The sequence below is a fragment of the Oculina patagonica genome, chromosome 11, assembly GCF_052425735.1.
Source record: "Oculina patagonica isolate OP01 chromosome 11, crgOcupat, whole genome shotgun sequence".
Taxonomy (NCBI): domain Eukaryota; kingdom Metazoa; phylum Cnidaria; class Anthozoa; order Scleractinia; family Oculinidae; genus Oculina; species Oculina patagonica.
The window spans coordinates 15845295-15856129 of record NC_135768.1 but is presented as its reverse complement, the minus strand read 5'-3'; the positions used below and the strand labels follow the sequence as shown (position 1 = coordinate 15856129).

General features: G+C 39.1%; 1 protein-coding gene across 9 annotated transcripts in view; it reads right to left on the bottom strand.

The window, feature by feature from the left end:
- The window catches only part of LOC144630301 (uncharacterized), a 54303-nt gene that overhangs the window by 6675 nt on the left and 36793 nt on the right, over window positions 1-10835 (bottom strand). For 8 of the 9 annotated variants that reach the window (XM_078488632.1, XM_078488633.1, XM_078488634.1 and 5 more), the window contains 10 exons: window positions 6767-7199; window positions 6161-6254; window positions 5961-6066; window positions 5682-5773; window positions 5509-5576; window positions 5028-5133; window positions 4557-4658; window positions 4043-4199; window positions 3620-3782; window positions 1-864 (listed from right to left, as the gene is read on the bottom strand). The exon at window positions 1-864 is cut by the window's left edge and continues 2234 nt beyond it. In XM_078488632.1, the coding sequence (XP_078344758.1) occupies window positions 1-864; window positions 3620-3782; window positions 4043-4199; window positions 4557-4658; window positions 5028-5133; window positions 5509-5576; window positions 5682-5773; window positions 5961-6066; window positions 6161-6254; window positions 6767-7199 (2185 nt within the window). Of the gene's footprint in view, window positions 865-3619; window positions 3783-4042; window positions 4200-4556; window positions 4659-5027; window positions 5134-5508; window positions 5577-5681; window positions 5774-5960; window positions 6067-6160; window positions 6255-6766; window positions 7200-8910; window positions 9093-10835 lie in introns of those variants that run through there. The other variant, XM_078488640.1, reaches the window with a different exon arrangement.

The following is a 10835-nucleotide window of genomic DNA, read 5'->3' as shown; positions in this document are numbered from 1 at the left end:
CTCCGCATCCGATGACTCGCTGGATGTCTCAGGGCTCATGACGCGTGCTCTGAGCTTCGCCTCCTCGCCTGGAAACGACTGAACGGGAATAACCACAGTACTGTGTCGAGAATTCATCGTTTCATCGACGTCTAAGTTAGGGCCAAGTCTGGAGGGTAGAATAAGAGTGTTGAGCTCTGGTGCTGTAATCTCAGACAATTCCTTCACTTCAGGGTTTTCAATGTCGTTCTGCTGAGTTTTAGTTCTTTTGACTGTGTCCTTCGCTGTGATTTCTGAAACACTCGATAAGCTGTCTTTGCTATCAAGAAGTCTTTTCCGACTGGCAGTTCGGCTCTCGGGTACAACTTCGACTTCAGTCTCGTAACAAGATTCTTCAGTGTAATATTCGCTAAATTCCTCTCCTTCTCCTTCTTCTCGCGCAGAAAATATCTTCTGTTGCGCTTTCTCCTCGATAAGGCTACCGCTATCTTCGCTCCCCTCAACCTCGCGTTTCAAGTCGGCACCCTCTTCGTTGTATTCTGCCTCCTCGTTCTCGATCGATTCCAGTTTTCGCACCAGGGACCTTGTACTACTGGTCACGCTCGATTTCCTGATAGGGAGCCTTGTAGGCGGGCCCTCGTTGTCTGTGAGCTCCCGGTCACTTATGGCGCCGTCGGGACCCACGTAGATCACAGTGTCGCACGACTCTTCACCAGTGCTTGAGTTGTAGTCGGAACTTCCCGGTTCACCGATCGGGCAATCTTCGCGGAGTTTCTCGTTTAACGCTGTGGTCCGAAGTCTAGGCTCGGCTGTCCGAAGTCTTGGTTTTCGGATTCGGGCTTCGTCGCAGGAGCTTTCGCCACCAGAAGAGCTCGTGCTAGACCCCTGAAAAACACGAAAAAAATGAATTCAATTAATAATGTACAGTACTCTTCTTTATGGAAATAGGTAATTGTTTTCTACAACAGAAGCTACATTACAAGAATATAAACTCGACAGAATAACAAAACATGATTGTTTAAATTTGTATACCATCCAAATTATTATTAGCACAAAATACAAAGACGAATGCATAAATAGAAAACAATGTCCCAGATTTTTCACGAAACTTCTCAATCCAAGAAATTTTACTAATGTGTTTTTCAAAGGAAGCTGAGGGCAAATTTAAAATGGCTTTAGAGTTTATTCAATTGTTCAAAAATTTGTGTTACTTTATACTTCCAAAAGCTTTGACGGAATTCTAGGCTTATACATGGAGTAAAATGCGAAGGTTTTGAGTTAAACAAATAACACTTTTCGGCTCTTCTGAAAGCGTTATTTAGAAATATTAGCGGCAGATCTTATCACAATCATTCTAGTTCAAGCTGGCATATTCGGCATTCCAACAAAATGTTGAATTTACTCCCTTTGTTTCTAAAGAAAAAACAGCCTTTTAAGAAAGATTTTTGCTAACAAACGATAGAGTTAAATTGTTGTATAACCTTGAGTTACTCTCAGCAAGATAAAAAATTTCTTCGAGACTTAGAAACAACAGGGTTCGGGAATCCATGCAGAGAACTAAGTGTTCTTTCGCCCCAGGGGGAAAACAAAGAAAAAAAAACTTTGGTACAAACATTAAACTGGAGAAAAAACTACACGAATAGGCGTTGGGTGTTCGGTTCGCATGCTACAATTTGAAGGAAGGATTCGTTTAAATTTCGGAGTTAAGCAAGATGAATTCGTTTTCATTCCCGGCTAAATGGAGTTTTGAACACTTGTTTATCAAAAGTTTTTTTAATTTTCTCCACGGGGAGTCTAATCCTGCGCGCAAATTTCGAGATCGTGTAAATCTTATAATTAAATGTTTTAAGTTTGTGCTGGAATTTTTTACACTAGGTGCAAGAAATGAGAGGTTTTTGGAGCGCAGAAAGATTAACATCTTATTACACTCTCCACAAACAAGGCTTTCGCGATCTCTTGTAAGGATTAACAGAATTCTTATTCAAATTGTAATTGGTGCCACATTTATCTTGTATCTTATCAGAGAACTAATAAGTTTTGAGAAACGAAAAGTAATTTGCTCTCATTTAGTTTTCTGTTTGAAGTCTGCGAGGTACCGAACATCAATTAAATAATATTTTAGGGAAGCGTTTTTACGATCGTTCAAATGTTTCATGTAAACTTCATGAAAAGTTTACTTTAGCTCACATCTGCGATTAGATTAACACATTGGGACGAAAACTATGACGAATCAACAACAAAAGCTTAACGAGTTCTTTAAATACTCCACAGCTTGTCTAATTACAGCCAATTTGAAGGTATTTTTGATCACAGCTTCGCAGCCAGATGTTAAACTTTAAAGTGACTTCAGTAAATTGTTTGCCAACTCTGTCTTTTCATGCTGAGTTAAATGAATTCAAAAAGAATGTCAGTCGGAGTTAATTAACTCCTACAGGTAACATTTTCTTTGCTATGGAACTTCGATACAATGAGTCATAACTTTTCTAAACATTAAAATGTTTCTGTGTAGCGCTAGCGAACAAAAACTTTACGATTCTTTAAATGCTTACGTAAATGAATGAAAATAGTAAATATAAAAATAGCTAACGAAAGGACTAACTTAACAAGTTGCAGATATAATGGCCTGAAATAATGTTTATCCCACAAAACCGCATTTTGATGTAATATGCTGATTTTTAAGTCATCGTATCTTCTAAAGCTACTTTCTCCAACCAGTAAATCGCATTTTATACACTAAAAGTCAAGACTCAAAATGGACTACCCAACTCAAAGGAACTAACTGCCTATTTGAACAATCATCGGATTTACAGAGGTATAGAATTAGGATTAAAGCTCTAACATGCTTTTCCTGAACTTATAAGATTTGTATAAGGCATAATTACCTAAAATACAAACAATGTTGGGCTCACACGCTTCTACAGTTGGACAGTTCTTTGTCCAAGGGTTCTGTCGACAAGCTGTTTGCTTTCCATAAGTGTCACATAATTCACAGCGAAAATGTTTTACTCACCAAGCTTTGCGAGAAGAGAGAGCCGTTTCACCAAAGTTTAGTTCTAAGATGACATTGATTTACGAGACCTTAATACCATGCCGATATGTGGTTCACAGTATATGTTCCTAAAACCACTCTAAGCCAATCGCCTTAGCCGAAGGGAGGTATTTCAAAATGAAAAGACTTTATCAACCATGGAAGAGATAATGAAAATGGTATGAAAATTTTTCTATTACTGAAAGCCCCGATAACCTGCCCATTGTTTGCAACATACAAAAGGCGGACTTCCAGAAACCACAAACTTATTAAACGCTAAAAGAACGACAAACATTTTTATCAGAGAAACACGACCTTTGTTAAAGACTTTGATTGACTTTACCTTGTTTCATCGGGTTTTTTAATAAGATTAATCAGGTGTCATGCCCCGCGAAATTAAAACGCAAATACAATTCTATTTGCTTTTTGATTAGTAATGCTTAGCATTTCAAGTCGGTATGTGGCTAATTTCAAGGATAATAAACACGAACACCGTTCGGCATTGATCGTTAAGACTTCGGGTCAAAGTCGGAATGTCGGAGAGTTCGTGATCATTCGGTAGCATTTCGCCACTCCAAGATTTAATATTTGGAGCTTGTCGCTCGTGCTCACCTTTCCTTTGCGCTTCCGCAACCGGTGGAGCCTGGTCGCTAGTTGAACGGTTGCCAGTGTTTCGGCGTAGAATGGAAGCGAAGGTGACACATGCGCAATCATTGTTGTACGACATGACGTATTGCCAATGGACTCTTGGAGCATGCGCGTGATCTTGCTTGTTCTGTTTAAAAGTAAAAAAGAAAAAAAAATAAGATAAAATATTACTCGTGCCCGAACTACCTATATCTTTATAAGAGAAAATGTCAGCTTATAACACGACTGGTCGCTAAATTAAAGGAAGTGGAACTGAAGGCTAAGATTCCTTTTCAGTAACATCGACTCGAAAGAACGATGCAAAGAGACATACAGAAAAGAAAACCAGTTTTCACTTAGCGCAGTCGCGGTTAAACAGCTTGCTTGAATGTGATTAGTTCAACGCACCTGTGAGGCACGTGTTTGGCGCCGTTTATAAGAGAGATGATGACGTTTCCAAGTCCTGATAGTGACATACTGCTTGCCCCTCCGTCTTTCTTGGATCCAGTGTACCCTTCGCAGCTGGCCAGATCGATAAGATGTAGCCGGGAGCGACCACCGTGGACTGAGGAGAGAAAGTAAATGAAGTTATTTTGTGACTAAACATGGCCGAAAAAGAGGTAGATTTTGAACTGAACTAGCCGTTTCCTATACAAGTGATTTCGACGCTTTTACTTTTCTAAACTCATAAAATTTAGAGGTGAAAAGTCGGTCAGGCTTTAAGAAAACGTTACAAGTACTGCTTTTCCGTCTTATAAAAAGAAGATGTAAAGCCGCGCTTGGCTTATTTTTGAGACACTGCCTTGCTGCATTACCAAATTCTCAGAAGTAACCTCAGTTAAAAGAAATGTATGTCAGCAGGAAGGAGAATTCCTATTTTAATTAGAGATTAAAGCTTTTTGGGAGTTGTATGATCTCTTACCTCCGCCAGCATTCTTGGAATTTTTCTCCACACGATACTGATAAATATGCACAGTGAAGAACATGTGCGAGTTCATGCTTTCTTCCCAATCTGTGTTTTCACCTGTAAAAAGTTAAGAAACAAGATGATAAGTATCCCAAACTTTACCATTCGTGGTATGTAAACGGTTGTAAGGATAATATATAGTCGTGTACATCTAGCGCTTAACTCGAATCATTGCTGCTCATCCCTGGATGGGATGTTTCTCCATCGCAGCCTCTCCCCCCCCCCCCCCCCCCCATAACAGTTCGTCGGCACATTTATACACCTTGGTAGAGAAGGGACTGAGAGTTATGTGTCCCGCCCAAGAACACAATACAGTGACAGTGACCATGCTTAAACTCTCGGTCTCTTTTAAGGTCTCAAATCCGAACTTTAACCAATAAGGCCACTGCTCTTTCCATTACTGTTACGAGATAGACTATAACTCACCTTCAGGGTTGCTGTTCTGTGGCCTCGTTCTAGAGGCGATGGCTGCGTCAAGATAGTAAGCCGCCTTTTCAGCTGATGCTACACGAAGCTCTGTGGGATTGATCTCCTGCAATAGGACAATAAAGCGGTCTTAAAAAATGCGTCATGCGCCAACTTGCCCAAAGAGTTATTTTGGTTCGCCCAGACTGTTACACAAAGTAACAATGCGAGATTGCATGGTTCGAAGAGTAATTGAGAACTCCAATCAGTCGACCGGATCAAGGCTATCAAGGCTAAATCTCCTTCCTGAGAATTGTCTGAGCCCACGCATGTCGGTTTCGTGAGTCAGCAGGTTACTAAGCAACATGACCTATTCTCATTTTCACTCCGTTGACGTCACATTTTTTGGAGCCAGTTTTGCTCATTCTAATTGGACAATTAGAATCGTAAGGTCTTCGGGGCATTCAATGGAGTGGGACTAAACAAAGAATATCGCAATTACCTGAGCTCCATTGCGGCCTTCTCGGAGGAAAACGCTTGGGCTTGGGTCGCCAGTGCCATTTTCTGAACCTAAGTAACATCAGAATAAGGGGGAAAAGTTTAGTTTCATTATCATCATTAGCGAGAGTCAGGCTGTTAAATTACGTAAACCGTTTATTGAGATATTTTCATTACCTGTTGCTTGCTCAGCGAGTAAATCCCGAACGTTTTCCGAACGGCCGACGATCTCCACTGCTGACACCCGAACAGAAAACCTCGTACCCGTTCTGAAATGATAAAACAACACAGGTTGTTGTTGTTGGTATATTACAATCCCCATCGTAAGTCCTCCTCACTTCCATAATCTGCTAAGGTTTCTTATGATGTAAGGTATCGTTTCGAGTGTCTCAAAATCAGGTCAAAATATGTGACAGTGCCCTAATTGATCACAGCTGTTCATTGTGTCTCTCTTACTTTTGTTTCTGCTCGCTAATCAGTTTAAACAGCCACGACAGAGCACAAGGGATTAGTCCCAAAGTCTGTTCTTTTTCGTCTCGGCCAACCATTGTGTTGGTTTTACCTGGAAGCGAGAAAGAGCAGAGAAAAAAATCAGTTTTGGGAATAAGGGTCACTATTCGTTTTCTTGAATAGACTTCGCTAAAAAGCACACCTACCTAAACCTGCATAGCCGTATGAAAACAGACAGCCTTCAGATCCACCAACGACAGATTGAAGAACGTCCACGAGTGACCCTGAACAAACTTCAACCTGAAACAAAAAACATTTCCTACTTCTTTAACAAAATCTAAAGCGCCTTATGATGGAAAAAGTGGTTCTAACTCTCAAGTCTGTGGATAAAACCCTAGTGTGCGACCATCAAATAAAAGCTGTTGAGCAGTAATTTCACGTGGTATTGTTTATTATGCTGTACAAGGTGGTTCTAACTTTTTAGTCTGTGGACGAAACCCAAGTGTGTGACAATTCAAATGAAAGCTATTGAGCGGTGCTTTCATGTGGTACTGTTTTTAATGCTGTACAAGGTGGTTTTAACTTTTAAGTCTGTGAATGAAACCTTTGTGTGTGACCATTCAAATGAAAGTTATTGAGCAGTTCTTTCATGTGGTACTGTTTATTATGCTGTATAAGGTGGTTCTAACTTTTAAGTCTGTGGATGAAAACCTAGTGTGTGACCATTCAAATGAAAGGTATTGAGCAATTTTACACTCTTGTAAAACTAGTCTGTACGTTGTGTATCTTGACTCGAATGTTCGTCAACTCACCTGAGTGCAATCTGACTCAAATATCGAATCAAACGCAAACATCTTAGGTGCTGCCACGCCCATCTTTCTGTGCGTCTGTGACACGTGACCCACTGTACTCGGATCATACAGCGTGACTTGCTTTCGTTTCTGATCCACCTTCATAAAGGACCCAGTCTCTCCCGGAAATGACGGACAAATTCTTAACATTACTTTCACCTTCCCATCTGTTCTCTTTGTGTGCATCTTTAGCAGGCCAGGTGGCACAGCTGGACTCGATATCCGAAGCACTTCCTTAAACTTGGTTGGGAAAGGGTAAGGCTGAATTTCCTTGTGCGCATGTCTTGACGGTGTTAACTCCACCATAGGGGAGGGGTGGTACGCAGACGGGTCCTGTTTGTGGCTGTGAGCTTTCTTGTTCTTCTTTTTAGAAGAAAGTAGTTTTTGAGCAGCCCTGAATGAAAAAATAAACAGATTTTAGAGTAAAAAATAGCAACGGTATATAGTAGGCAGTGAAGGCAATAGGGGTTTTTATTACACAGATGAACGTTCCACAAACCGCCTTGCTGTTATTACAATCTTTTAGTCAAATTTGAACATGCATATTTTAAGCGATATGCCTACACACGACCTCAATAGAGCACGTGCAACTTCCATTCAAAACGGCGGGAATAGTTCAAGGTCTTAAATTGGCTTTTTTCCACTGCATCCTTTGTTTAATGAGAGGAACTTAAAATGTCATTTGAAATAAATTGCGGGTACCCACAAAATAGACCAACTGTCAAAATAATAACTAAATACTGTGCTGCTGACAGATAACGGTTACAAAGTCGATAATGCTTTGAAAGGGTTTAGATAATTCTGGAAAACTTTTGTATTATCCACTTAAGCTTAATTGATCCCTTATGCCGATTTGATTTAATAAATTTGCAGTAAAGGTATTTCTCGGCGTCTGCGATCTGATGTCTACGATAATTTATAAATCTATGTAAAAACAAGTCAAGAAGACATGAGTCGTGCTAAACCATTTTTAAACGCTAGCTTTTCATAACTTTAAATAATCAAATTAATTAGTCAGAGTGTAGGATTTTATCGTCTCTGTAAAAAAGCACTTTCTTCTCAGGAGAGTCGTAAAAGATGTTTGAAAATGGTTATATAATTTTAGTGTTTTCAAAGGACTTAAGGAATATCACGACCCGGAACAAGTACAGTCGCTTTTTACGTACGACTCGTTAAAACATACGCATTTTGACGTCAACGGGCAACAAGGGATTAAATTTTAGTTCTACAGGAAAAAAACATTGATTAGTTTAAGCAAAATGTTGACCACTTACACCACAAAAGAAATCGCTGAAAAGAGATTAAAACATTACTGACATATGGAATGTAAATATTGATAAACGAAAGAAAAAGATTCAAAACAATGACTTTCTTAGTTGGTTGAATTGCGTTTGATTCGGTTTTGAGTTAAGCTCGTGAGAAATACTTCAACTCAATTAGCGGTCACTGCGCTTTTTAGGAAGACATATTAAAGAATTTAAATGAGAAATTGAGCTCGATTAGGCTCTTGTATTTAGGGAAAAAGTAAATATTTCATTTTAATATATGTTGTTTGGCGTTTCATTCTGGCGTATTACGGAGCGAAGTTTGTGACCTTTTGTCAGTTAGGTTGGCATGAGCTTTCACTCTAAGTAAATCAAATAGATTAAAGTTTCTTTTGTCCAATTCCTTGTTGTTAACTCTTATCAGCTAAAATCACCCTTAGTAGATACAAGAATTAACCCTTAAATTCTCAGAACTGTAAGACGATAAGTAATTAGAGTTAATATCACGAGTTTCGAATGAAAAATCAAAACGGGCGGATTTACTGTCCTCATAAAATAGCAGACTCTTTTTCCGACCGCAGACGAGTAAAAAGTTCCAAGATTTTGCCCTTGCTTTACAAATACCCCAAGCTTCGATCGTCCAGCTGAAGGTATCCGTTAAAAACAGAAGTTACAATGAGCTAAACAAGATCAAGTAAATAAAAAGTGGAAACACCTCACTAAAATGCGCCACATAGACCTGCCCTTCATTCATACATACATAAAATTTATAGCTACTGAGATGGAACAGTCGCACACAAGCACGTGAATCCCGTTCATGCAATACGGAGAGTTATCTACCTGACTCGTGCCTTATCCAACTCTTGTTTCGAAGTTAACGCGTGCCAAGTTGATAAATAGCTTAAACCAGGTGCAATTTGAACAAAGTCTTGCCCGCCTGCACCAAGAGGACCACGAGCATTCATTTGAGGCCGAAACATCGAAGCAAAGGAAGGGCATGGAATTCAAAGACAAGAATTCGTTCCTTACGTCCGCCTGCGAACTGTCATGGGACGGATGCAATAAGATTCGCTGACAACTTGTTTACTCAGCAAGGTAAAGAAGCCCTAACTAAAACACAATGCAGGCGGGTTTTGTAGGCGGAGATATGTCTCTTATGGTTGATTTTGAGGGAAAGACTTGTGACAGTTTGAATGAAATTAACAAGAAAACCCATTTACTGAAGTGCGTTCCAACAGCTTTCAAGTGCATGCCGTTTCAACTACTTCATTTAACTGTGCATGTGTTTCCAACTGAAAAAGAAAGATTTATCTTTCTTCGTGAGAAAACGTTTGTTTCCAGGCTTGAAATTCAGTCAGGTTCTTTTTTCTCCAGACAACCGGCATTACGTACTTCACTTTTCCGTTTAATTCTACCACACGCGACGACAGAGCCGTCTCCATGAGTGCAGAAAGGCTCTATCCTTCCGGAAGTCAGCTCATTTATACAAAAGCTTCTTTTTACTAAACACGACATCAAAATATTCGCACTAATCTCTTTTCTATTGTTTTTATGTGGTTTAGGGTGTGTTAATTCAACGAGCATCGTTCTTGACAATATTATTTCAAGTCTTGGGTAAATAACATTTTGTTGTTAATCCCGGCTATTTTATTGAATAAGGTATTTAGAAAAACGGGAAATTAAGTAAAAATCTTAGAGCATGCAGAGAGCGCCCGAATTTTCATTAGACTATTATAAAAACTTTTATGCCACTTTTTTAACATCGTAACAATTCAACACGATTTCGCGGGCTCGCGCTAGTTAGAGGAATAATATAGTAGGTGTATTTCTCAAAGTATTTTGTTTAAAAAATATAAAGAAATGAGATAGCTAAGATCCTTTTCATAAACGATTATCGTGCAAAGGCTGTTTATAAATCAAACTCCAAAAAAATTCTTTAACATGTTGCATAAATTTTTCTTTTCGTTCAATTCGGAAAGTCCGGAATTTGACAGATATTTCGTCAACATAAAGCTTTTAAAACTTTTATTGGGAGGATTAACGAAAGACAAAAGATATGTCTAGTTTATTTGAACAAGGAACAATAACTTTTAAACAAAAACAATGTCTTTAAATTTCAGATTCATCTAAGAACAGAACACACTTCTTAATCAACTAAAATTGTTAAACTATTTTATCCTATAAGCAAGTAACTGAATAAAATTCTTTTTAAGCGGAAACATATCTTCTTAATTAATAAAAGGTCTAGAGCCGAGTGCAGGGAGAAAGTACACATTTACGGTACTGGGAAACTGATTTTTGCATCTTTAGGCGGAGATGTCGATGAAACTGCAGTGGTTGAGTCTCACATCGATGCTGTTTTGTGTTAGTGTTAATAACATTTGCAAGAGTCTAACAAGATTTGCGCTTGACTGTCTAAGCGTTTAAAACAAATTTTCGTTGAAGAACTCGAAGACTTTCCGATTCTTGTCCGCCAATCAAATCATCGCGCGAACAATTGCGAACACTCCGAAAATTATCGTGTCGTTATGTAACCTGCGATCAGGCGCTCTTTTTTCTTTTTTCGAAAGGGATAGGAAAAATACTTATCACTCCTTCCCCGGAGTGATAAGTAGGCAGGGAGGGCATGATCTCAGGTTAGTCGTTATGGTGCCGTAAGGACACAACCTGTTTCTAAGCAACACCGCTTGGAAAATTGTAGGCTCAGTAAATTGCCACCATAAAACATGACTGTTTTTTTTTAACTCCTTTAAGCTTTACAAATT